Source organism: Lissotriton vulgaris, chromosome 2_1, assembly GCF_964263255.1.
Source record: "Lissotriton vulgaris chromosome 2_1, aLisVul1.2, whole genome shotgun sequence".
NCBI lineage: Eukaryota > Metazoa > Chordata > Amphibia > Caudata > Salamandridae > Lissotriton > Lissotriton vulgaris.
This window is the reverse complement of record NC_141687.1, coordinates 855,887,862-855,915,702: the sequence shown is the minus strand read 5'-3', so window position 1 is coordinate 855,915,702 and position 27,841 is coordinate 855,887,862. Positions and strand designations below refer to the sequence as shown.

Genomic DNA, 27,841 nt, shown 5'->3' with positions numbered 1-27,841 from the left:
CCTGATCTATCGCCACACTTTCAAGACAGAATACCCAACAAATCTTTCCAAATAAACAATGAAAAACCTGAAACACACGACATTGAGAGACTTAATGGAAACTCTCTCTGCAGACCAATAGCATTGCCAACTCAAAGCTGCCCTCAAAACCGGCCTCCTCCTTTTCACACATAACACTGACCAATGAATCAGATCCTTACACAATTTTCTATCATCCTCATCACTCTCTAACATCCCCTTTCGACGCAAACTCAAATGCTTTTCCACCTTTGGCCTTTCGGGCAACCTTTCTATCTCCATCTACAAAAACTGGAACATAATGTTTCAAAGCGATACAAAAGGGGATGATCAAACACTCACCTCCAGTCAACTGATCTGGGTTTAATCCATCACCATTCTTTAGCTCACTCAGCCACCCCATTCGGACATGGCCATATGCAAATCAGTCTGACCCTGTGCCTCATGGAACAGTCCAGCAAGAACTGCCAAGCCATGTCTTCCCTGGACCGGAAAAATCCCTCCAAAGGCCATCTCTGTACCATTACTCTTCAAACGCCCACACGCCATTATGTCCCCCTCTGGTTGCCTCCTGCATCCTTCTCTTCACCCCCACAGTCAGTCGATAAGCCTCGTCCGCCCCATACCTTTATCGCCCCCTACCCTAGAATCTCCCAACACCAGATACCAAGAACCCATGCCCCCAACCTGCACTGCAGCCCCTCAGTCTATTCCTGACAGATCACCCCAATCCCCCAATAATTAATGAACATGACTGACCTGTGTGCAACAAGCTCTTTTCCTCATTCTTACACCTCTCTCGAAGAATGGAAATCCTTTCATGTCTATTCAATCTAAGTGACTCTCTGTCCTCTTGTTGCTGCTCTCCGCGTCATCCTCCCTGAAGACACCCCCCAACCTTCCAGCATACCAAGAGACAGCCGTCTTCCCAGACCCAAACGGAAACAATCTCGGCCATACATAAGTACTCTCTCACCAGGATATGAACTTTCTTCGTAATGTGACCCCACTATCTAAACTGATGCTTTAACTGTAAATGACCTTTGACCTACTGCTATGATTGTATAATGTGGTAGTTAATTAATGGAACTGGAATTTGCTGTTAACCCATGTAACCTCCATGTCCGCGATATATAAAACTGCAAAAATAAATAAATAAATTGCTTTGTGTCTTTCTTTGGTTTGAGTATAGAACTACATCTTATTACATGGATTTTGGAACCCCCTGTCAAAGTCACACCACAAGTGAGTCAGGTATCTCCTAAAAATTGAACTAAATCAATTATGTGCATAAGAGGTCTTGATCCAACTCTATCAGACAGGAGCACCCACGCTTTCTGTCTGGACACGAACTTCCCTTCATTCTTTCAATCTGTACTTGTTTATTTCTTCTAACGTTCTCAAATCATAGAAAGGTAGGGGCAGATTTATGAGGCCCTTGCGCCACGTTTACGCCGCTGTTGCGTCACGCAAGGCGGCATAAACGTGGCGCATCCCTACGAACGATTTACAACGTGACGCATCTAGGCAGATGCGTCACGTTGTAACGCCCTGCGCCGCTTGTGGGCGTTCCGGCGCAGGGTGGGCGTTCCGGGGCAGGTGCGCATCGCAAAAGTGGCTGAGTGAAATCTATGAGATTTCACTCAGACACTTTTATGCCAATGCTGCGTCAAAAGCCTGCGCCTGCTTGAAGCAGGCGTAGGTCTTGACGCAGCATTGTTAAAATGGGGCACCCCCGAGCCTTGCTGGAGCTGCGTCGCGCTTGCGACGCAACTCCAGCAATGCGCAACATTTCCGGCACAGATTCGTTACGCATCTGTGCCGTTTTTGCACCATGGTGCGCCGCATTATAAATGCGGCGCACCATGGCTGTCGGAGCTGTGGCGCACTGTGGCGCATGTTAACTGGCGCATCCCTGGGGATGCGCCAGTTAACATAAATCTGCCCCGTAATATGTATCGCTTTATATATATATATATATATATATATATATATATATATATATATATATATATATATATGTATTAACTGACTGGAGGTGGGGGGCAGGGGTCCAACAGCATGTAAAATTCAAAAGCGTGGCAGTTACTGAAGCAATACACCACGGGGGCAGAATAGGAGATGCTTCCGCGTTAAATAGGTGACAATTGTTTTCATGGCTTTGACCAAAATTAACAATTTTGTGGGAACGTAGAAAGATCCTCTGCCCCAGCACTGAATACATCCCCACCACCGGGAGCTGCACGGCTAGGCCCAATGCAAGGCTCAAGCTGGTTAGGAATACTACTTTCGGGGATGGAATCTTTTCGCTGGATCCCAGCTTTGGGGTACGCATCTGAGAGAGAGATTTAAAAGCCTTAGATAAAAGGAAGTGTGCCTCTTTTCTTCACCTCTGTGTACGAGTATGGGCTGGTCTTTAGTATGGGCAGCTGGGCCGAGGCCCAGGGCGCTGCCTGCAGAGGGGCGCATGGAGCTGACTGCGGACAGGGCATCCTCAGACTCCCTCCACTTGTGTTCAGACACTGCTTCTGCAGGCTGCCAGTGCCATGTTCATCACACAGCTGTGCACCGAAGGCTTGGAGAGTAAACAAGTTGCCTGACAGGCTCACCCTCAAAACGAGCAAAGGCTGGGAGGAAAAGTATTCAATCGAAGGTGGGTGGAGGGGAGGCGCCAAATTGGCGTTCGCCCGGTGCTCTGACCGAGCAAAGGCCAGCTGTGGTCCAGGTGCTCTGCGCTAAATCCAGCTGCCACACGGCCAAGCACCCTTGGCATCGCTTTTTCCACCCACCATTCCCCTTCTTTTGGAGACTGCGGTTGGATTTGATTTGGGATTTGTCTTTCCTTTTGTCGTGTTTTAATCTAGCGTGTAATGTTATGATGGTCTCTTGCTGGACCACGGGTTAGCATTAGACTCATGGCTAGGATAGTGCAAGCCTATTGCCATTGCATCCCAGAAGAGATCTGATAATATGTCATCTGAATGTTTCACCAGGGGTGTGTGTGTGTGTGGGTGTGTAGGGGTCATTCTCCACGACGTACACCACCTACAGCCCACAGGAAGTGGGGGTGGCTCTGTGGCAGGAGTCCAGGAACTTCCTCCGAACAGGTGTTGGGGAGGGTAGAGAACTCAGGCACTGATTAACCTCAAATGTATGCCCTCCTTTTTAGGGGCAGCAGGGGGTCAAACTGTGAAGACCTAAAAGACAGTGGTTTGGGTCTCTCAAAGGAAAAGGATTTCAGTGAGTGGGCTGTAAACAACGGTGCTAACTATGAATGCAAAGACATGTTTTAAATGTAGGTCAACTCATTTTATTGTCACGTGATTTTTCAATGACGTGTTTTTACTGTTAAATAAACTGTGTGCAGTAATACAAATAAATCGAGATGTCTTCTACAATCGATTTGTCTTTGGTTGTTACCGTCGCACTGGGGCCTCGCTGCCGACTACCTCCTGGATTCGGTGAAGTAGTTATTGAATTCTACGAGGTTGAGCCCCAAGTGTTTATTAATGTAAAGAGTGTGAAAGTAATTTCTCCCTAACGTCTCTGGCAGTGTGCACCAAACTTGGCCTCAAAGTGGCCTTTAAATCCGATAAAACTTGACAAAAGTAGTGGTTTATCGTGCTTACAAATGCACCTTTTCCTGTTACTTTTGCAACAGACACCGCTTTCTTCCGGCTGCTGCCATGTGCCATGGTTTGCTCCCATCTCTACCGAAGTTGGTTAACACCCCAGACCAGGGCTTTAGGGACGATGGAAAATGTGAGGGGTGGTCAAGACTGGCCCTAAATCGGATTGACCAGGACTGTGCCCTAAACCGAAAGAAAATGTGGTGTTTGTGTGTGTGGGGGATGGGGGGCCAAGAGGGGGTGTCGTTGTGCTATTCAGGCAGGAGGTGTGAGGAAGGTGGGAGTAGGACAGGGGGTTGATGGGGTGCTAACAATTACGCTGAGGTGCATTAAGGGCTGATAACGGTCTTTAACGGCCTGATTGAGACCAAGTGGGATGGATGAGCTGCTGTTATAAGGCATGAGTTATGGCATAAGTCAGGCAGATGCCTGCTATGCTCCTTGGAATATTTGGCGCCCTGGGCATGAGCCCAGTTCTTCCATGCCTAAGGCGGGGCATGGTCTAAGTAATTAAGGGTGTGACTTAAACACATACATTTAATTTCTGAGATTTACAATAATGTGCATCCAACCGGTAGTTTGGTGCCTCACTGAACTTTCTATTATTGCATCCAGATATGAAATACAATGTACATACATATAAGACCAGCCAGGACTATTGGATTTGTCAAAGGTTGTTAGCTGGTTAAGATAAGTGAGTAACAACGATTTTCATATTGAAAATATTTTCATTTTGAACTTATTTGACTGAAATAAACATTACTGAGGCCTTTGGAAGTTGTAGTGGTCTTCAGAGTGTCTCAGCCACTACCCTTATGTTCACTCTGTTAGACACGTACACCCTTTTCCTCTTCACATTACCACCATCTGCTTATCCTACACCTCATCTTTTCTCCCTAGCACCCTTTTTCACTCTCTTCTCAATGCACTTCATCACATCTCCTTCACTTCACTGGTCCTCAAACACACAACGCACCCACTAACATATAAGCACTGCATTTTCTTTTACTTTCATCTGGTCAACATTTTGATAACTGTGTACCTCCTTCACAAACATTTGCACAGAATTACAATTGGAATACATAGCCGTTGCTCTGTGTGCCCTGAAGAGAGGCCAAGAATTGGATGGCCATGTATTCTAAAGACCTTTTAGATCCGTCGAAAGGCACTGTGAGAAACTCGAAATGCCTTCAGGCTCAACTCAAGAGCATTTAGTTGTGGCCCTTTATGAAGACCCGGAGGCGACTCAGTTAAAAGTATGCACCATACAAGAGTAATACACTACAAAGAAATAGATACAGAAACAAAACATCCTGGAATTCCCAAATACTCTTAGGGAATACAAGATTAAGTAAAAACATAAAATATGATCAGGAAGTAAACCGCTGACCTGGGTTACCTAAACGTGTTTTACATTCATTGTTCAGAAAGTCACCAGTGTTTATGGCATTAAAGCTCAGGACATGAATGTAGGGCCCGATATGGACCCGTTTCATTGTCCATTTTTAATTACTCCCGGGTCTGAAACCCGGAGGGACCTGGCCTTCTTGAAACCCTACACCTGACATGATCGTACAATGGAGGTGTCTACGTGAGCAGTGCAGTGAGCGGAGCTGCGCAGGCAAAGCCACCAGGGGCGGCCTTAGGCATGTGCAAGCTGTGCACCTGCACATTCCACCAAACCCCAGGGGCCCCCACGCCAATATATATCTTTAATATAATAATCCTCTGAGGATGGATACATATTTGCGTGGCGGCCCCTGGCAGGGATTTGGCGGCCTCCGGCTCTGTTCCACTTCCAAACACCCTGACCCCCCCCCCCCCCCCCCCCAAGCTCCAGGGGGGCTCCGCGCCGACCAGACCCCCTCTTCGGGGCCCCCTACCAACGCTCCCTGCCCAGGGCCACCATGAGCCTAGAGCCGCCCCTGAAGCCACCATCTAATCATAAAGTGACAATAAAGGAGAATGGTGCCTCACTACTATCTGTAGGGAAAGACTCGCTACCACCGCACACCCATACCATCGCCCCACACTGAGCATCCTTGGACACTGTGCAGCAGCCTTTCACTCCCATCCCAGGGACCAACCTTTCTCTCCGCTGCTATGGAATGGCCTTTTCTCTCGCTCCTACCCACTGGAATAGACTTTCCTTCGGTCTCAACAGAACATCATTTGCTCCCACTTGGAAACCAAGAGCCTTCTCTGGTCAGTGACCTCATTCAGCAGCTTTTCACCTGTGGTCGCAGTTCAATAAGAAAAAGTGTGGGAACTGTGAGCCTGGGTGCAATAGGAGTGTTTCACTGAGGGGGCGGGGTCAAAGGTGTGGCTACAAAGAACTGAATATTTGGTGATTATTTTGTTGGCCTTTTACCTTCAGATAACTGCACATAAAATGAGTCACACTTTACATTAAAAATTAAAAGCAAGTTTAACTAATCAGTGGGAAATGCACTATTTTACGGTTTGAAACCTCTGCAGATTGATGTGTCACTGTAATATCTGTGTGTGTTTAACTAGAAGGCCACAGATTCCTAGTTGGTTCGACTGGGGATTGATGACATGTATTTTCTTAGGGCTTTGAGGTCCCAGCGTGTGACAGAAAGCATTGTAAATATGTAAGATGTTATTTTTAACTGGCAGTACATGGGTTTGAAGATAAAAAGTGCTTCCGAAACAGATTATACAAACTATTCCTAGTGCAAACATTTTTATGAGTTTATTAAAAGCATGCACTCTACAGTTCAGCTGTAAACACCCTCACAATACCTCTCAAAAAAGAAGACAAATTTATCATCACAAAGCTTCAAATGAACTCCATCACTTAAAGACAACCTAGCTTCCAAGCAGCCTTTACTTTTACAGATTATCCATTGCACACATTTACATTTCTCTGAGACAGCAGGCACCCTGGCAAGGGTGGCGCCTAAGTAGAAAGCGCAACGTCATTCTGGTGATCCCGACGCCAACGATGAACGCGGGGTCGACCGATGCCACCTACTGACGCACAGGGGTACTGCTGAAGAAAAAATTCTCCGGATCCAGTCGGACGCCTGGGGGTAATTCTAAGGTAAGGAGTTCATTACTAATATATGTCTCTTACAGATATATTGTTACTGAAGGCAAGTAACTTATTCTTCATTGCACATGTAAGGGTAATTTCAAATTAAAATGTCTTCTCTTTAATGGCAGTGCACTACCACACAATACATGCACAACTCTACCCCACACCACGTCCTTCTACTCCATGCCGCACCACTCCATTCAACAACACTCCACTCCATAACATGCTCATCCACTCTATGCCACCCATTCCATGCCACTCCACTCAACTCCACTCTATAACATGCTCCTCCACTCTATGCCACGCCACTCCATTCCACGCCACTCCACTCCACTCTATAACATGTTCCTCCACTCTATGCCACTCCATTCCACGCCACTCCACTCCACTCTATAACATGCTCCTCCACTCTATGCCACCCATTCCATGCCACTCCACTCAACTCCACTCTATAACATGCTCATCCACTCTATGCCACGCCACTCCATTCCATTCTATGACACTCCACTCTAAGACACTCTACAACACACAAATCCAGTCTACCCCACTCAAACCTAATCAATTCCAACTTCATTCAAATCTACCATATTACAATCCATCCCACTTCAATATACCCCGCTCCACTCCAATCTTCCCCACTCTTGTCCAATACCCAAATCTATCCTACTCTAATCTACCCCACCACAATTTACCCCACTCTACCTTCCCCCTACCCCTCTACCCCACCCCATGTCACTATCTTCTAGCCGTGCTGAACAGCAGCCACACTGGTGTTCATAATGGCTAAAACACATTGCCAACGCCAATAGCTCTCGCATAGGAGAGACCTATCAGCTTTGCCAATGCTCGTTTCTCATTGTTCTCATTTCACTAAATGGTTTTAACATGTTCACTTTTTGGATCAAGAAGTTAAATATATACAGTAACCAGTGTTCCAAAAGAAAGTAGTAAATCTGCCCTTACAGAAGTACTTCTCGAATGGGTGAAAATGTACAACATTTCTGATTTCTTAAAAAGAGGCAGAAGTCGAGTCGAGTCAGAAATCTGTGCCGATCTCACCTCTCCGGACATGGCACTGTCAAACACCCAAAAGGTGATGGGACGAAGGCTTGCAAATAGTCTAACCAGTGGCAATCGCTCGGGGTAGGTGGCATTCCAACCCATCATTCTTCACCCCCTGTGCCACTCTAGACAGAGGCCTGCCTAATGCAATTCAGTACTCACTCTCTCTGTTCCTCGTGTGACAGATAATCCCAAACATTGGACGTGTCTCCTTTCCACCCTGCAGCCCTTTATGCTTTTAGTTGAGACATTTGAGATCTCCCAACCAGGAATCTAAGCTATGCCCCTGGTTTTCCCTCTCACTCTCATGCCACTCAGCAGCCGAGTGCTCTGACTCACACACCGTGCAACAGCCTCTCATGCCGGCACTACCGGGCAGCCCTTCACTCTCTCCCCCTCGGAACAGACTTTAAATCTCTATCCCCTCCCATAGGACAGACTTTCACCCTCTTCTCTACTCCTTATAACAACCTTTCACTCTCCCCTCCTCTCCATGGGACAAGCATTTCACGCTCACTCCGATTAAATGGAGCAGCCTTGAACTCACCACATGTAGCTGCCTTTCACTTTCCCTCTCACACTGCATGAGCCAGCCTTTCACTCTCACTCCGATGCCATGGAGCAGCCTTGAACTCACCACATGTAGCTGCCTTTCACTTTCCCTCTCACACTGCATGAGCCAGCCTTTCACTCTCACTCCGATGCCATGGAGCAGCCTTGAACTCACCACATGTAGCTGCCTTTCCCTCTCACACTGCATGAGCCAGCCTTTCGCTCTCACTCCGATGCCATGGAGCAGCCTTGAACTCACCACATGTAGCTGCCTTTCACTTTCCCTCTCGCACACTGCATGAGCCAGCCTTTCGCTCTCACTCCGATGCCATGGAGCAGCCTTGAACTCACCACATGTAGCTGCCTTTCACTTTCCCTCTCGCACACTGCATGAGCCAGCCTTTCGCTCTCACTCCGATGCCATGGAGCAGCCTTGAACTCACCACATGTAGCTGCCTTTCCCTCTCACACTGCATGAGCCAGCCTTTCGCTCTCACTCCGATGCCATGGAGCAGCCTTGAACTCACCACATGTAGCTGCCTTTCACTTTCCCTCTCGCACACTGCATGAGCCAGCCTTTCGCTCTCACTCCGATGCCATGGAGCAGCCTTGAACTCACCACATGTAGCTGCCTTTCACTTTCCCTCTCGCACACTGCATGAGCCAGCCTTTCGCTCTCACTCCGATGCCATGGAGCAGCCTTGAACTCACCACATGTAGCTGCCTTTCCCTCTCACACTGCATGAGCCAGCCTTTCGCTCTCACTCCGATGCCATGGAGCAGCCTTGAACTCACCACATGTAGCTGCCTTTCACTTTCCCTCTCACACTGCATGAGCCAGCCTTTCACTCTCACTCCGATGCCATGGAGCAGCCTTGAACTCACCACATGTAGCTGCCTTTCCCTCTCACACTGCATGAGCCAGCCTTTCGCTCTCACTCCGATGCCATGGAGCAGCCTTGAACTCACCACATGTAGCTGCCTTTCACTTTCCCTCTCGCACACTGCATGAGCCAGCCTTTCGCTCTCACTCCGATGCCATGGAGCAGCCTTGAACTCACCACATGTAGCTGCCTTTCACTTTCCCTCTCGCACACTGCATGAGCCAGCCTTTCGCTCTCACTCCGATGCCATGGAGCAGCCTTGAACTCACCACATGTAGCTGCCTTTCCCTCTCACACTGCATGAGCCAGGCTTTCGCTCTCACTCCGATGCTATGGAGCAGCCTTGAACTCACCACATGTAGCTGCCTTTCCCTCTCACACTGCATGAGCCAGCCTTTCGCTCTCACTCCGATGCCATGGAGCAGCCGTGTACTCTCACTCGCACCCCGTGAACCAGCCTTTTACTCTGGCCCCATGGGACAGCCTTTTACTCTTCTTCGCCCCATGAAAGTCTGTCACACATTCCCTCACTCCACAGGACAGCCTTTCACTCTCACTTCCGCGCAGACTGTATTCACTCACACTCCATGGCTCAGCCTTTCACGGTATCCCCCAATCCTTCTACCAGCCTTTCACTCTCTCTCCCACTCTCAGGTGGGACCACCTTTCACTCTCACTCTGATGCTATGTTGCAGCCTTGTTTTCTTGCTCGCGCCCTATGCATCAATCCTTTCTCTTCAACTCTGTGCGGCAGCCTTTTACTCTCTTCCCGCCCCATGGAAAAGATGTCCACTCTCTTTCACTCTTCGTGGAACAGCCTTTCACATTCTCCCATTCCGCGAAACCCCTCTCACTGCTCTGCTGTGGAGCAGCCTTGCACTTTCACTCGCAATCCGTAAAAAAAGCTTTCCCTTCCGGCACTACGGGGAAGCCTTTCACTCTCTCACTCCGATGCTGCGGCGTACCTTGCACTCTCACTCGCTCCGCGGAACAGCCTTTCACTCCGGCTCTATGGGGCAGTCTCTCACACTCTCCTCCACCCCAGAGATGAGCCTTTCACTCTCTTCCCCTCGGCTTCGCGGGACAGCCTTTCACTCGCTCACTCCGATCCTGCGGCGTACCTTGCACTCTCACTCGCTCCGCGGAACAGCCTCTCACTCCGGCTCTATGGGGCAGTCTCTCACACTCTCCTCCACCCCGTAGATGAGCCTTTCACTCTCTTCCCCTCGGCTTCACGGGGCAGCCTTTCGCTCTCACACGGTGCTACTGAGCTGCCGTGTACTTTCCCTCGCGTCTCATGGAAAACCCTTTCACGCGCTCCCTACTCAACGAGGCGGGCTTTTACCCCCACGCCAGCGCCATAAAACACCTTTTTTACTCTCAGTGACAATTTAGCTGCCAATTCACTCCACAGACACGTGTTTAATGTTTACGCACTGACTGCAATACTTTGAAAAGCCCCTTTTACTCTTACCCCAAACAACAACAACGAATACGCATCTCTGTTAATGTTGCATGTGCAACGAGACTTCGCCCATGTATTACTAGGGTACACTTCAGCGATGCCTTTCACATTCTCCAGTTACAAGACACAATGTGACTCTCACTTGGACACCGGGGTACGTACAGCCACTCTCTCTCATTTCTCCGTTAACGTGATACCTTTAACGCTCGCTTCACTAGTACCCCTCTCTGTAACGTCATGTAATTGGTTTTCAAGTTTACTTCCAAAATATGGTACACCCATTTCACTCTCGCTCCGAAAGTACGGCTCAGCCTTTCAACCTCAGTAAGAAGCCATGGTGGTGCAAACAGTTGAAGTAAGAGTGCTTCAAATTCCCACTTCTCATATCATTCTATAATGCCTTCTTGTAGAGCGCTTAGACGATCACACGCTTGATGATCACAATATATAAAGTATACATTGTACCCTTGCTCTGAGCAGTAGTCACACTTGCTAGACGTGTATGCTGATTCGTAGAGTGTTCAGAAACATTGCAACACTGTCGGTCCGGCTCATTCACCAGTATAAAGAATACAGAAGGGTCACTTGTGCCTGGTGCACGAGGCAGCCGGGTTTACTAAACGCAGCGCTTCTCTTAGAGTGGCATGGGAAGCTGGCATCTGTAGGAAGGATGCCCAAGGAAACACACTTGCAAGGTGAAGCGGCGCGGGGTGTCAATCCCAGTGTCTCCCGGACCCCCCTACGCTACCGCTTGGTCCTTCCCCTCGCAGACGTGCTCTCCCGAGTAATATCGGCTCCGGTAGCCGTCACTAGGAGACCTCTCCTATGAACCGCCACTCTGAGCAGCGCCCTGAGGCGGCCAGCATCCTTCCCCCGAGTTGGTCGCTAGTTTCCATAGCGCGCACAGCCGCTTCTAAGCGCCGTCCCGCGACAGACATTAGAATAACATTCGTTTCTCACGTACCTATGAGGAAGCAGAGCAGGTGCCCGGGGATGCTGGTCAGCTCCAGAGCCATGGTCCGGGGAGGGACAGTCGCGCCGGGAGCGGGTGCAGGAGCTCCTAGTCCAGGCAGGGGGTGCAAGAGAGCCCCATCGAGAGGAGCCGGAGCCGCAGCAGTCTCAGACCTGGGGCTCAGCAGATCGACAGGAAACTCCAGCGACGCGAGGGAGTCCGGGGGTGGAGGCGGCAGGTGCAGCACGGCCGTGCCAGCCAATCCGGGGTGTCAGGCAGTGCAGGGGTGATGCCCTTTATCAGGAGTCTCCTTCGTGCACACGAAGGTTCAGCTCTGCACAGGGCTCCGAGAGCTGTTCAGGGGTATCAGCTCTGCACAGGGGTCTCAGCTGCTTAGAAGCCTCCGCTCTGCACAGTAATTCGAGCGCTGCACAGGGGTTTCAGCTCTGCATAGGGGTCTCAGAGCTGCACAGTAGTCCGAGTGCTGCACAGGTGTCTCAGCTCTGCCTAGGGGTCTCAGAGCTGCATAGATTCACAGTAGAACGAGAGCTGCACAGGGGTTTCACAGCTGCACACTAGTCCGGGCGCTGCACAGGTGTTTCAGTTCTGCACAGGGGTCTCAGATCTGCACAGTAGTCCGAGCGCGGCACAGGGGTCTCAGCTCTGCATAGGGGTCTCAGAGCTGCACTGTGGCCCCAGCCCTGGAAGTTGTGTCAGCCCGGTCAGCACAGAGGTCTCTGGTCTCCACGGGGGTTTTCTGCCCTGAAATGGCCCTCGGCTCTGCACAAGGGTCGCCCTTTCTGTACAGTGGTCTCAAAGGAGGGGGTTCCCTACAAGTGTCTTCCGGCCCTTCACATGGAGGGGGGAGAGTAGTTCCGACCGGTGCCTCCTGCTGCCCCAGAAGATCCGGGGACCGGCCGCGCTAGGTCTGCAGCACGCACGGGAGAGGGGGACAGCGCCAGGGCAGGGACCTCGAGGAGGGGCGGGAAGGATATAGGTAGGACGAACCTAGGGTGGGTGGGGGTCGGGGCACGATCACAGCGCGCGCCCGGACTTCTCTTCAGCCCCCGCCCCCCACCCCTTCCGGGAGGGCACAGCTAAAATTAGAAAATCTGAGGCTGTTAAAATAGGCGCCGTCAGCTGTGCGAGCTAAAAGTGTGAGGGGGAAAGGAAGCCGCGGGGAGGGGGCGAGGGACGTGTGCAGGGCGAGGTGTGGAGGAGGACAAGGGCTATCTCAGGGGAGAGGCCACCAAGAGGCTATTTGGGGGAGGGGTATCAAAGCGCTATCTCGCAAAGACGAGTCAGTGCCGAGGGGGTTGTAGATGCGAGGGTTTCTGGAGACGTGTTTGTGGCCGCCCTGAGCTTCTTGAACTATTGCATTGCATTGTAATCGACGCTCTCCGGCTGCAGCGGCTCACGTGGGTGCAGGAGCACACGAGCCGGCAGAGGGCACGCCTGGATTGTTTGACTCCCGATGCAGGTGCGCTGTCACTGCGGCCACGCCCTCTCCACCCTATGTTCCCGGGACTAGAGCCAGAGAGTGCGCCGGGAACCTGTCTACTTTTTATGTTTATTTATTTCATGCATTTTTATATAGAACGGACTTTACCCAAAGGGGTCAGAGCGCTTCTCAATAGAATCAAGTACGTTACATGAAGAGAATTTTACATATTTACACGTTACGATACCTCCATGACATTGTGCACATGAAGGTGAAGCGTGCCTGTTGCGGTGCCTGCTCTCCATGCCTGTGCCTGGAGCTGCACCTGCCCTGTTCCGCTCTGCGGCGGTGCCACTGCACCTGCTCTTCTTCACTCTGCGCGCCTGGCACCCCCGCTCTGCCCGTCACTTTCAGGAGTCCCCTCCTTCTCAATAACCCCTTTTATTGCAACTGCCCATCTTCACTCTGTGTCCTGGCCCTCCGGTGTCCCTCGCTTCCAGCCGTCCCTCTGAGCTCCACCAACCCCTCCCGCCGCGCCTGCACTATCACACCCTGTGCCCCTGGCACTCCCTTTGTGCCACTCGCTTCCAGCTGTCCCTATGGCGCTGCGCCTGCCATCCTTCCACCACACGAGTCCGCCTTCCGTCCACGTCAGATTCTGCACTTGCCCTCTTTGAATGCCTCCACGCCCCCATTACTGCCCCTATCAGTGCTCCCAGATGCCTCTCTGGCGCTGCATTATTCAAACTTTGATGACCCTGTGGCACTCAAAGTCACCGCACTTACCATGCCTTACAATGCTTCCCTCTGTTTAACAAGACAAGGGAAACCCAAAAGGAATAACACTAGGGTCCTTGGGCAGTAATCTATTGTACAGAACAGGGGACCCTAGTAATTGAGGATCACCGCCAGAACCCCATCGTCGGGCTATCATGCTGTACTACTAAAATACTAGGATGTAATTTCGGACCGCCACGAGCACACGCCTCGAGCAACAAAAATAATTTCTTCCTCTCTACTACGGAGTTATCATGCTTGGCTACGTTGGATTTCTTAAATATGTCAAAGAGCAACAAATAAGTTTTTAACGAGAGGCACTGTGATTGAAACAGGCTCTGTAGACAAACATGACATATTATCTTCTTGTCCTGATGATGATGCATGTAATTTTCAGTTGCATCGAAACGTCGTCGACCTAAACTGCACCATATGTTGGTTTAACCTTATGAATTTTGATCAACAATGGGTTGCTATGATTGAATCTCAGTCTGCAAAACTAAATAATAAGTACAGACCGCTTTTGTGCATTTTCACATAATTGTTTTTGTCACTTGTTCTGTCTTGTTGTCTGTGGGTCACAGGCTGTGCCCACTTTTGTATAAATGTTATATATATAAAATCAATACAATAATTGTAAAATAAAAACCCGTCCGTCTGGACAGAGGTCATATATACTATTTAGTATATGTCTATTATTTACGCGATCCTCAATTATTACAATGCTTCTCAGCACTGCCTCTTGCCTTCCTTCCTGGCGTTCCTCTGGCGCTGCGCTGCCCTTCCTTCCGGATGTTTTCTTGGTATTGCACCTGTCAATTTTCCGGGATACCCCACCGCACCGGTCCTTCCTTTCGATGCCTTTTTGGCACTGCACCCGTCCTTGCTCCCTGATGTCCCCTTGCCGTTGCAAGTCCTTGCTCCCGTGGTCCCCTTGCACTGCACCTGTCCTTGCTCCCGGGGTCCCCTTGCACTACACGTTTCCTTGCTCCCCGATGCCCCCTTGCTCTAACCGGTCCTTGCTCCCGGATGTCCCTTTGCACTGCACCTGTCCTTGTTCCTGGGTCGCCCCTTGCTCTACACCGGTCCTTGCTCCTGGACGTACCCTTGCTCTACACCGGTCCTTGCTACCGGATGTCCCTTTGCACTGCACCTGTCCTTGCTCCCGGGTCGCCCCTTGCTCTACACCGGTCCTTGCTCCCGGACGTATCCTTGCACTGCACCTGTCCTTGTTCCCGGGTCGCCCCTTGCTCTACACCGGTCCTTGCTACCGGTTGTCCCTTTGCACTGCACCTGTCCTTGTTCCCGGGTCGCTCCTTGATCTACACCGGTCCTTGCTACCGGATGTCCCCTTGCACTGCACCTGTCCTTGCTCCCGGGTCGCCCCTTGCTCTGCACCTGTCCTTGCTCCCAGACGTACCCTTGCTCTACACCGGTCCTTGCTCCCGGGTCGCCTCTTGCTCTACACCGGTTCTTGCTACCGGATGTCCCTTTGCACTGCACCTGTCCTTGCTCCCGGGTCCCCCCTTGTATTGTGCATGACCTTTCTTCTCAATGTCCCCGCCCCGGCATTCCACGTCCTTGCTTCTGACTGGCCCCTGCACTGCTCTTGCCCTTCCTCCCAGAAGTCCCCTTGGCTCTGCACTTTCGCTTTCTTCCATATGCCCCCCATGCATTGTACCTGCGCTTGCTTCTGAAAGTCCCCCTGGCACTGCACGTCCGCCGTTCCAGATGTCTGCCCAAAACATTACACACGTCCCTCCTTGCATAAGCCCCCTGTCCTTACATCTGGATGTCCTCCTGACACCTTGGTCTTTCTTCCAGATGCCGGCCCCAGATAAAAAAAAATTCCCCCAGGCACTGCACATGCACTTCCTTCCAGAAGCCCCCTGACCCTGCACTTGCCCTTTCGTCTCGATGCCCCCAGGCATTGCACGTCCTTCATTTTGGGTGTCCTCCTGACACCGCGCATGCCTTTTCTTCCAGATGCACCCAGCGCGACCCACACTTTTCAAATGTCCTTCCTTCTACAATGCCCCCTGAACCTGCACTTGCCCCTTCTTCTCGATGCCCCAGACACTGCAGCTTTGCTGTCTCCTCAATAGCCTCTGGCAGTGCGTTATTCACATCTGGCCTCTGGTAATGAATGCAGCACCTTCCAGGAGGTCTTCCATCTTCTGCCCATGCCACAACAATTACCCTTCCTGAAGATGTGCCCTTAGCACTGAGACTCACTTTATTTCTCCATCAATCAAACATTTCTAGAGCGTGTCAAATCACCCAGGACGGTCTCGAGGCGCTGGAGCTGGTTCCTGGAGGTTTGATCATTCAAACATCTAGGTCTTTAGTTCTCTTCTGAATTGCTGCAGCAATGGTGGGGTGTTGAGGTGCAGGGGGAGGTTGTTCCAAGCCTTGGCTGGCAGGTGCGAGAAGGAGCATCCTCTGCCGTTGGATTGACAGATCTGTGGGTGTCTGAGAGGAAAAGGGAAGCTGATCGAAGGAGTCTAGTCGGTTGATGGAGGGTCAGGCCATTGTTGATATATGCTGGTCCTTCGTTCTGCAGTGCCTTGTAGGGGGGGTCAGCATCTTGAACTGTTATCTCTCCTGACTCGGGAGCCAGTGTAATTTCTTGAGCTGTAGGTCCTTCTGGGGAGGTCGAGTATGAGTCTTGCCGCTGAGTTCTGTATTGTCTGGAGTCTCTTCAGGAGGCGTGCAGCGATTCCTACGTAGAGCGTGTTTCTACAGTCCAGTCTGCTAGTGATGAGGGCCTGCGTGACAATCCTCTGGTGTCTGCTGGGAGCCACCTGAAGATCTTATGGAGCAACCGAAGGGTGTGGAAGCGGGTGAATGCAACTGCATTGACTTGCTTCACCATGAATAGCTTGCTATCCAGGTTGATGCTGAGGTTGCAGGAGTAATCTGTTGGAGTGGGGGGTAAGGTGGGGGGGGGGGGGGTGGTACCAAGCTCCACAGGTCAACATGCGCCAGTCCATGGCGAGGTGTTGTTCCCAAAAGATGAGGACTTCCTTTTTTTCAGTGCTGAGATTGAGAGGGTTGTCTTTTATCCAGTCCCTGACATTCATCATGCATCTATGGATGATAACTTTAGTGGTGGAGGGATCTTCAGTGAGAGGATGAGTTGTGTGTTGTTTGGCTTAGGAGATGATGTTGAGTCCGTGTGATCTGACGGCGGCAGACAGGATGTTGAGGGGGGGCTCATGTAGGTGTTGAAGAGGGTCAGGCTGATGGACGATTCTTGGGGATACCGCAGATGATCTTCTTGGGTTCTGAGGTGAACGGTGGCAGGCGGGTCCTTTGGGTTCTGCAGGTGAGGTACAAGGCAATCCATTTCAGGGTGTTTCCTTGAATCCCAACATGGTGGAGTCTGTTAATCAGGATGTGGTAGGAGACTGTGGCAGAAACGTCCAGGAGGATGAGGGCTGCTGTGTCCCCGCCATCCAGGAGGGCTCTGGTGTCATCTGTGGTTAAGATCAGGGCTGTCTCAGTGCTGTGATTAGCTCGAAATTTGGATTGGGAGGAGTCCAGGAGGTTGTGGTTTTCTAGGTTTTGGGTGAGCTGCTGGTTGATCACTTTCTTAAGGACTTTCGCTGGATAGGGGAGCAGAGAGATTGACCGGTAGTTCTTCAGCTCAGCTGGGTCAGTGGATGGTTTTTACAGGAGGGGCCTCATTTCAGCATGTCTCCAGTCCTCAGGGAATGAGGCTGCGGTGATGGCAGCGTTCAGGACCTTCCTTAGCTCATCACTGATTGTCTTGCTTCCGAGGTTGAATGGGTCTATGGGTGCTCCCGTGTGCAAAGAGTTCATGATGGAAATAGTGTCCTTCGTAGTGAGTTTCCAGTGGGTAAGGTGTTCAGGGTTTGTGTTTGTGGGTGTGAGCTGGTTTAGGCTGTCTACGGTGGAAAGTTGGTGTTCAAAGTTTTCATAGCTGGCCGAGATCTTGCAGTGGAAGAATTCTGCAAGGTTGTCGCACAGTTCCTGGGAGGGAGTGATGTCATTCTCGGTGGTTGCAGGATTGGTGATCCCCTTCACGATGGAGATGAGTTATTTACTGTGGTTTGCACTGGTTTTTATGTGGTCTGCTTGGGCGTTCTTCTTGGTTTCTTTCAGGTGGTGGTACTGGTTCAGAGCTGACCTGAAGGCGGTGCTGTCTTCTGTCTTTTCGCTGATGCGCCACTTCCTATCCGAGTCGCTGGCAGTTGCATTTGGTGGAGTGAAGGTCCTCTGTGAACCAGCTTGCTCTTTTGCTTTCTTCTTTGGTGCTGGCTGTCTTGGCGGGGGAGATGGTGTATGCACAGTCTGTGACCCACAGGGAGAAACTCTTAGCTGCTTGTTCAAGGTTGTGTGTAGAGCCTGGGAGGTGGAAGCAGAGTGCCATTCCACTGGCCTTCTTCTTGGCTTTCTGATACCTCTTTCCAGTCTCTTCGTGTGGTTCTGTTAGGCACGGTGCTGAGGTAGGTCGGTGCTGACATGGCGCAGTGTATGCTGAGGTGGTTGGACCAGGTGAGTGGTGCGAAGTGGATGTACCTATCTGTTGCTGGAGGTGAAGAGGGGGTCGAGCGCGTGTCCTGCGATGTGGGTAGGGTCAGTGACAAGCTGTGTGAGGAGAATGTTGTGCATGCTTTTCCAGGAGCTCGGTGGATTTGGCGTCATTGGGGTCGCCGAGGTAGAAGTTGAGTTTCCCTCGGAAGATGTAATGCTCTGAATCAAATGTGAGCGGGCGATGAGTTCTGGGATGGCGCTGCAGAAGCTGGGGCATGCTTCTGGTGATCTAGAAGTTCGTCAGGCAATGCCCCTGCATCCAACCTCATCATGTCATTTGGGAATGCCACTCTACCAGCCCTCTTCCAAATGCACAACTGGCACTGCACTATTCTTCTTTCCACATGTCACCTCACACTGCATCTGTAATCCATCATCCCAAGTCTTCATCCATACTACTCCCTGATAAGGGTGGGCGTAAAATCCGTTTCTCGGGCGAATTTGCGGATTTTCCGCGATTTCGCGATCCGCGAATCTTGCAAAATCGCGGTAAAATCCGCGAATCAGCAGGGACGAATTTTCAGCCAAGCAAGGGTTACAGCAGCAGGTGCAAAAGTTGAACCTAATTTCTTTGTAACCTTTTACAAAAGGGTTACAAAAAAATTAACTTCAACTTGGACACCTGCTGCTAATTGCTTCCTGGCGCCACGTTGCCTACTTGCAACTATTCTCTGACCCTGCTCTGACCCTTGAAGCAGGGTCAGAGAATAGTTACAAGTAGGCAACGAGGCACCTGTCCAAGGAATTAAACCTCCTCAGGAAGCACTTACAGATATAAAAAACAGGAAGAAGGGAGAGGATGGCAAATACACCCATTTTGAGTTGTCAGGAGGGGTTAAACTAAAAGAGACCTTTACAGCACAATTTTCATATGCATTTTGCTAAAAATAAAAAGCTGTATGTTCTGTAGGGGCAACTCAGGAATCTGGCCCTTCAGAGATCCGGCCTCTCTTTCTTTCTCTCGTTCTCTCTCTCCCCCTCTCTTTCTCTATCTATCTATCTATCTATCTATCTATCTATCTATCTATCTATCTATCTATCTATCTATCTATCTATCTATCTATCTATCTCTCTCCCTCTCCCATAAACGACTGCATGGGTAACTTCGCTATGCAAGCGGCTCGCGAAGACGCAAAAATTCCCGCGAACATGCAAAAAACCCCGCGAACACGCAAAAAACCCCGCAAACACGCAAAAAAACAAAAATCCGCAAATTCGCACAAATTCGCGAATTTTGCGGATCGCGAATTCGCAAATCCGCAAATTCGCGGATCGCGAATTCGCCAAATTCGCCCATGCTGACCCTGCTTGTGCTCTTTGTGCACACTACCCCATGCCCCTGCATGGGTCTTTCGTCCATACTACTCCCTGACCCTGATTGTGTTCTTTGTGCACACTACCCCATGCCCCTGCATGGGTCTTTCGTCCATACTACTCCCTGACGCTGCTTGTGTTCTTTGTGCACACTACCATATGCCCCTGCGTGGGTCTTTCGTCTGTACTACTCCCTGACCCTGCTTGTGCTCTTTGTGCACACTACCTTATGCCCCTGCGTGTGTCCTTCGTCCATACTACTCCCTGACCCTGCTTGTGCTCTTTGTGCACACTACCTCATGCCCCTGCATGTGTCCTTCGTCCATACTACTCCCTGACCCTGCTTGTGCTCTTTGTGCACACTACCTTATGCCCCTGCGTGTGTCCTTCGTCCATACTACTCCCTGACCCTGCTTGTGCTCTTTGTGCACACTACCCAATGCCCCTGCATGTGTCCTTCGTCCATACTACTCCCTGACCGTGCTTGTGCGCTTTGTGCACACTACCTCATGCCCCTGCGTGGGTCCTTCGTCCATACTACTCCCTGACCCTGCTTGTGCTCTTTGTGCACACTACCTGTTGGACAGGCCTCGTGAAGGGCGCGCTCCCTCCCCGCAGGACAAGGCCCGGACACCGGCTCTCCCGGTGTCACCAGAAGAACTACCCCGGCGACCCACAGAAGCAACCCACAACCCGTCCCCCACGGGACGCCTGCCCCCGAACATCCCAGCATCGGCTGACCCGGGCCACAGTCAGCACCATTGCCCGGGCCCAGCCGCCATCTTGGACAATGCACCACGAGGCCGCGTGGCCTCAGCTCGACCCCAACCCTGGGCCTGGCCAGGCCCCGACATCGAGGCACCACCATCCACCCAGGAGGTGAAGAGACCACTTGGCAGGTCAATGGGAGAGAGGAGTGTCGATGGCTCTCCCCCGCCAGGTGCCGATCGCCCCCAGCCTCCCCGGGCGCTGGCTCCACCCCCCTGCTGGGTGTCTGGACTCCCTCATCCCGGACCTCCCGACCTCCAAGAGCGAGGGTCCGGACATCAAAGGAGGCCAGACCTATAACTGGGGCAGGTCCAGAGCAGGATGGCAGTTGTATCCTGGAGTCGAGAGACACCTAGAAGAACTCATCCTTGACGGACTGCTGGCGCTGCCGCAGCCCTGCCTTGTGAATCATCGTCCTGCCTGCTGGCGCTGCCGCGGCCCTCTGCAACCTACATCCTCGTCGGGACCTGCTGGCGCTGCCGCGGCCCTCTGCAACCTACATCCTCGTCGGGACCTGCTGGCGCTGCCGCGGCCCTTCTCAAGTGAGACTTATCATCCGAGCCTGCTGGCGCTGCCGCGGCCCTCTGCAACCTACATCCTCGTCGGGACCTGCTGGTGCTGCCGCGGCCCTCTGCAACCTACATCCTCGTCGGGACCTGCTGGCGCTGCCGCTGCCCTTCTCAAGTGAGACTTATCATCCGAGCCTGCTGGCGCTGCCGCGGCCCGACCTTCCAGAACTCCGAGCTCGAGGATTGTGAGCTATTCATCGTACCACCTCAGTACCAGACCGGTACCAAGACTGTCCCGCTACCCCCTTTCCCTTCCAGAGACTAGAATTGAGAGGACCCTTGTGTCCCGATCTCCCTGTATCGTGATATCCTTGCTTCAAGAATCATTATAAAGAGTGTTGACCTTATCCTTGTGTGGTGTCCATCTGTGGGGGGGAAGTTACTTGTCTGTACGATCGCTGGAGACGGCCCTCATCGGAGGCCTCTCCTCTTGTCCTCGGCCGACCCTCCAGGTCCCCGTCTAACATTGGTGGCCAGCGGCACGATCCGAACCAACGCGTAATCGTACAGAGAGTAACTCACCCCACGACTCAACCACAATGACGACAAAAGAGAGCGGATCCGCAGAGAAATTCCAGATGGAGAAACTAGAAGAGTACAACCACCGAGAGCTAAAACAATTTTGCATAGAACTAGGCATTGCTACCACCGGGCTGAGCACGAAAGAGGACTTCAAACACGCCCTAGAATCTTGGGCAGAAACGGGTACGGCCGTACCCCGGAACCAAAACCTCGAGGCACCAGAAACGAACACCACTCCGACGGAAGGAAGGAGAGGGGGGTCTCTCCATGGAAAAGATCCAAGAACGAGAGAAAAGCAGACTCCATGAATTAGAGTTGGCACGGCTCCGGTTGGACAGAGAGCTGAAATTGGCGGAACAAAAGATAATATTAGAACACTTGCGGCTCCAAGAGGAGCGGGAAGAGAAACAAAGGCAGAGAGAACTCTAAGAGAAAAAACTGGCATACGAACATGAGCGCAAGCTAGCAGAGATAGAGATGCGGAAACAGAACAAAGATTTCGGGGTGCCCGAGCGGCCGCACACCCCGGGCACTGCCGAACCCAAAGTCCACATCCCCAAGGATGTCGTCAGAGAATATTATCGGAACGACGATATCCAGCAGTGGTTTAAAGCCTACGAGATCGCCATGGCCTCCCACCGGATTGATCGAAGTGACTGGGGAGCCGGGCTATGGGGGAGGTTCGTCAATGAAGGGCGCGACGCCCTGCTGCAGCTCCCGGACCATCAGATGGCATCCTATGACCACATAAAGGCCGCCCTCCTCACTCGATACGGACTCACGCCCGAGATGTACCGCCAGCGGTTCCGCGACTGCAAACGGATCCCGGGTACAACTTGGGTGGAGTATGTGAACTAATTCAGCCGAGCCTTCGAGGGGTGGATCAAGGGCAGCCACGTAACCACCTACGAGCAACTCTTTAACCTCATTGTGTGGGAGCACCTCTCCAACAATTGCTTTGTCGAGCTCAGGCAGCACCTCCTCGACAGTAAATTGACTGAACCTCGGCAGCTCGCCGCCGAAGCTGACCGATGGGAAAGCACTCGAGTTGCCCGACGTGGGCCAAGTGAATCAAACAGAACCAACCAAGGTCCCCATCGCCCCCGAGGAGGAGGAGGCCAGGGCCGGGGCAGAGACGCCGTCCCGGCAACTCCCACCAGCAACACCCTGCCCCCGGCCGGTAGGGGAAACCCCCCGATGCGTCCGGGGTTCTGAGCCAACGTTACTTGCCACCGGTGCCAGCGGACCGGCCACTACGCCAGCGACCCTAGCTGCCCGAAAAACCAGAGTCCCATACCCCGCCAGGTCGCTGCCGCCGCCCTGGGAGAGGAGCAAGCTCCCGAAGATTATGAAGAGTACGAACAGGAACAGCCCGAGTGGGAACCCGCCGCCATGATCCTGGCTTGCCTAGGGGAAAGAGACATGATTCCGCGGGCTCCCCTACCCGCCAACACGAGAAAATACAGCCAGTGGGTGAACATTAATGGGTGCAAGGCCGAAGCCCTGCGTGACACCAGGGCCAGTGTGACGGCAGTCCGCTGTCATCTGGTAACCCCAGAACAAATCTTGCCAAACGTTCTTTGCCCCGTCCGATCGGCTGACAATTTGGAGAGCCTGTGTCGGATGGCCTGCGTCCCCTTCGAATGGGGAGGAGTGTCCGGTATGCTAAAGGTGACTGTCCGCGATGATGCCCCGGTGGACTGCCTCCTGGGAAACGACCTCGAAAGTTCCCCCTGGGCAGCCGTTGAGAGAAGAGAGCACCTGGGGATGTTGGGCCTCCCGGACTGGGCCTGCGTAACAACCCGGTCCATGGTCGCCCGCACCATCCCCAGTCCCGAAGAACCCGAATGGCCAGCACCTCCTCCTCAGATCATCCCAGAGGGAGACGCCCTCAGTACCGACCCCCCAGAGCAAAACTCAGAAGGGCCCGCTCAGCTCCAGGACCTTCCAGAACTGGCCCAGTGGCGTCAAGAGGGTGGACCCACCCAGGAACAATTCCGGCAAGAACAGAAGACCTGTCCCTCCCTCGAGGGACTCCGACAGCAAGCCCTCGCCCAGAGCACAGGAGACACCGCCGGGGCACACTGGATCTTTTGGGACAATGACCTCCTGTACAGCGAGCAAAGAATTGCTGAGTTGGGTGCCAGCCGGGTGCTGATGGTGCCCCTCCGCTTCAGAGACTTCCTTCTGAACTTAGCGCACGATGTCCCCCTTGCCGGGCACTTGGGACAAGACAAAACTTACAACCGCCTGGTAACACACTTCTACTGGCCCAAGATGCGAAATGATGTCTCCAACCACTGCCGGGCATGCCCCACCTGCCAGGCCAGCGGGAAGAGCGGCCGGAAAATCAAAGCACCCTTGCAACCATTCCCCGTCGTCACCACCCCGTTCGAATGGGTGGGAATAGACATTGTGGGGCCCCTGGACCCCCGAACAGCACAGGGGCACCGGTTCATCCTGGTCCTGGTGGACCACGCCACCCGCTATCCCGAGGCCATTCCTCTTCGGACCATAACGGCACCAGTGGTAGGCCGAGCCTTAATGGGGATCTTCTCTCGAGTGGGCTTCCCCCGGGAAGTCGTCAGCGACCGGGGCACGAACTTTATCTCCAGATACATGAAATCTCTCTGGCAGCAGTGCGGGGTTACCTACCGGTTCACGACCCCCTATCACCCGCAAGGAAACGGACTGGTCGAACGGTTTAACCGCACTCTCAAGGGGATGATCATGGGCCTGGAGGAACCCCTACGCCGCCAATGGGACGTGCTGCTCCCGTGCCTCCTCTTCACCTACCGAGAGGTTCCCCAGAAATCCCTCGGTTTTAGCCCCTTCGAGCTCCTGTACGGACACCCTGTCCGGGGGCCCCTCAGCCTGGTTAAAGAGGAATGGGAGATGACCCCCCAGAAGCCCCCCCGGACGTGTATAAGTACCTCCTGACCCTCCGCAACCAGACCCGGCGATTCAGGGACCTCGCCAAAGCCAATCTGGAGGCCAGTCAGGAGGACATGAAGAAATGGTACGATCAACATGCCTCCTCCATTGAGTTCGAGCCCGGTCAGCAAGTATGGGTGATGTCTCCAGTCGAACCTTGTGCCTTGCAGGACAAATGGACGGGGCCCTTCAAGGTGATTGAGCGCAAGGGCCCTGTCACCTACCTAATAGACATGGAGTCCCCCCGGGACCCCCTCCCGGTCCTCCACGCCAACAGACTCAAACCACACTTTGTACGTTCGGAACTCAGCCTACTGATGGCAACAGATAGTGGGGCGGAAGAAGACTCCGAGCCCCTCCCTGACCTAATGAGGACCCGTGAGAAAGATGGCTCGGTGGACGGGGTCCGACTCTCCGATGCCTTGACCCCGGAACAACGCCAAGACTGTCGGACTCTCCTGCTGCAATTTGCGAGCCTGTTCTCACTCACCCCGGGGGTCACCCCTTGGTGCCTTCACGACGTGGACACTGGGGATAGTCCACCTATTCGACACAAGGCGTACCGAGTACCGGATCGGGTGCGCGCCTGCATCCAGGACGAAGTCTCTAAAATGCTCGCACTCTGAGTCATCGAGCCCTCCGACAGCCCCTGGGCCAGCCCAGTCGTGCTGGTCCCCAAAGCTGCCGCCCCGGGCACCACCCCCGAGCTCCGATTCTGTGTAGACTATTGGGGCCTGAACGCTGTCACCCGAACCGACGCTCACCCCATTCCCCGGGCAGATGAACTGGTTGACCGTATGGGGGCTGCCCGCTACCTGAGCATCTTCGATCTGACAGCGGGCTACTGGCAGATCGGCCTCACCCCCAGAGCCCAAGAACGATCCGCCTTCTCTACCCCGGATGGCCACTACCATTTCAAGGTGATGCCATTCGGCATGAAAAACGCTCCAGCCACTTTTCAACGACTAGTGAACCAGGTATTGGCGGGCCTCGAAGAGTTCAGCGCCGCCTACCTGGACGATATTGCTGTATACAGCCATCACTGGGCAGACCACCTTCACCACCTCCGAGAAGTCCTGCACGCCCTCCAACAGGCCGGCCTTACCATCAAGGCCAGCAAATGCCAGATTGGCCAGGGGTCCGTGACCTACCTCGGACACCAAGTGGGGAGCGGTCTGGTAGCCCCCCTCCAGCTCAAGGTCGCTGCCATCCAGGCCTGGCAACCACCCGTCACCCAAACCGAGGTCCGAGCCTTCTTGGGGCTCACCGGATACTACCGGCGGTTTGTGAAAACTATGGCAGCATTGTGGGGCCCCTCACAGAACTCACATCCAAGAAAAACCCCAAAATGGTCAACTGGACCCCGGACTGTCAAGCGGCCTTCGAGAAGCTGAAGGCCGCCATGTGCACCGCCCCTGTGCTCCAGGCCCCCGACTACAGCCGGGAATTCATCGTCCAGATGGACGCCTCAGATCATGGCATTGGGGCAGTCCTCTCCCAACTCAACGCCGAAGGAATTGACCAGCCAGTGGCCTTCATCAGCCGACGCCTGCTAGCTAGTAGTGGAGAAGTGTGGCTCAGTGGTTAGAGGCGGCAGACCCGGAGGCTGAGAGCAGCCGTGGACCAGGGTTCGATTCCCGACGCGGCAGGGTCTCGGGCTCAAAATTCCACGGACTCGTTAATTCTCGCGCCGGTGCCTACTCAACTCACGGGGTCACACTCTGCGACTCTGGGCAATAGCTTGCTTAATCTCCACTACGGCCCCTCGCGGCGGGATGCCTGGCTTTCACCTTGTGGATACCCTGCCGGGGGTATCTCACAGGGGAATACCAGGACGGGTTCCCTAAGCAAGCGCCCGGAGACCTTCGGGTGATTTGTGCGCTATATAAGTCAAATTACATTACATTACTTTACATTACATTACTTATCATCCCAGCCTGCTGGCGCTGCCGCGGCCCGACCTTCCAGAACTCCGAGCTCGAGGATTGTGAGCTATTCATCGTACCACCTCAGTACCAGACCGGTACCAAGACTGTCCCGCTACCCCCTTTCCCTTCCAGAGACTAGAATTGAGAGGACCCTCGTGTCCCGATCTCCCTGTATCGTGATATTCTTGCTTCAAGAATCATTATAAAGAGTGTTGACCTTATCCTTGTGTGGTGTCCATCTGTGGGGGGGAGGTTACTTGTCTGTACGATCGCTGGAGACGGCCCTCACAGGAGGCCTCTCCTCTTGTCCTCGTCCAACCCTCCAGGTCCTCGTCTAACACTACCCAATGCCCCTGCATGTGTCCTTCCTCCATACTACTCCCTGACCCTGCTTGTGCTCTTTGTGCACACTACCTCATGCCCCTGCGTGTGTCCTTCTTCCATATGAGTCCCTGACCCTGCTTGTGCTGGTTGTGCAGACTACCTCATGCCCCTGCATGGGTCTTTCGTCCATATGAGTCCCTGACCCTGCTTGTGCTCTTTGTGCACACTACCTCATGCCCCTGCATGTGTCCTTCGTCCATACTACTCCCTGACCCTGCTTGTGCTCTTTGTGCACACTACCCCATGCCCCTGCATGGGTCTTTCGTCCATACTACTCCCTGACCCTGCTTGTGCTCTTTGTGCACACTACCTTATGCCCGTGCGTGTGTCCTTCGTCCATACTACTCCCTGAACCTGCTTGTGCTCTTTGTGCACACTACCCCATGCCCCTGCATGGGTCTTTCGTCCATACTACTCCCTGACCCTGCTTGTGCTCTTTGTGCACACTACCTTATGCCCCTGCGTGTGTCCTTCGTCCATACTACTCCCTGAACCTGCTTGTGCTCTTTGTGCACACTACCCAATGCCCCTGCATGTGTCCTTCGGCAATGCTACTCCCTGACCCTGCTTGTGCTGGTTGTGCAGACTACCTCATGCCCCTGCATGTGTCCTTCGTCCATACTACTCCCTGACCCTGCTTGTGCTCTTTGTGCACACTACCCCATGCCCCTGCATGGGTCTTTCGTCCATACTACTCCCTGACCCTGCTTGTGCTCTTTGTGCAGACTACCCCATGCCCCTGCATGTGTCCTTCGTCCATACTACTCCCTGACCCTGCTTGTGCTGGTTGTGCACACTACCTCATGCCCCTGCATGTGTCCTTCGTCCATACTACTCCCTGACCCTGCTTGTGCTCTTTGTGCACACTACCTCATGCCCCTGCGTGTGTCCTTCGTCCATACTACTCCCTGGCCCTGCTTGTGCTCTTTGTGCACACTACCTCAGGCCCCTGCGTGGGTCCTTCGTCCATACTACTCCCTGACCCTGCTTGTGCTCTTTGTGCACACTACCCCATGCCCCT

At 52.9% G+C, this 27,841-nt stretch overlaps 1 protein-coding gene across 2 annotated transcripts in view; it reads right to left on the bottom strand.

Moving 5' to 3' along the window:
- The window catches only part of RAMP1 (receptor activity modifying protein 1), a 567,344-nt gene extending 555,188 nt beyond the window's left edge, over positions 1-12,156 (bottom strand). For both annotated transcript variants that reach the window (XR_015308430.1, XM_086956337.1), the window contains exon 1: positions 11,636-12,156. Coding sequence is in view for 1 of the 2 variants with exons in the window: in XM_086956337.1 (XP_086812463.1) it covers positions 11,636-11,687 (52 nt within the window). In the remaining variant the exon portion in view is untranslated. The remainder of the gene's footprint in view (positions 1-11,635) is intronic.
- Between the last annotated feature and the right edge of the window lie 15,685 nt (positions 12,157-27,841).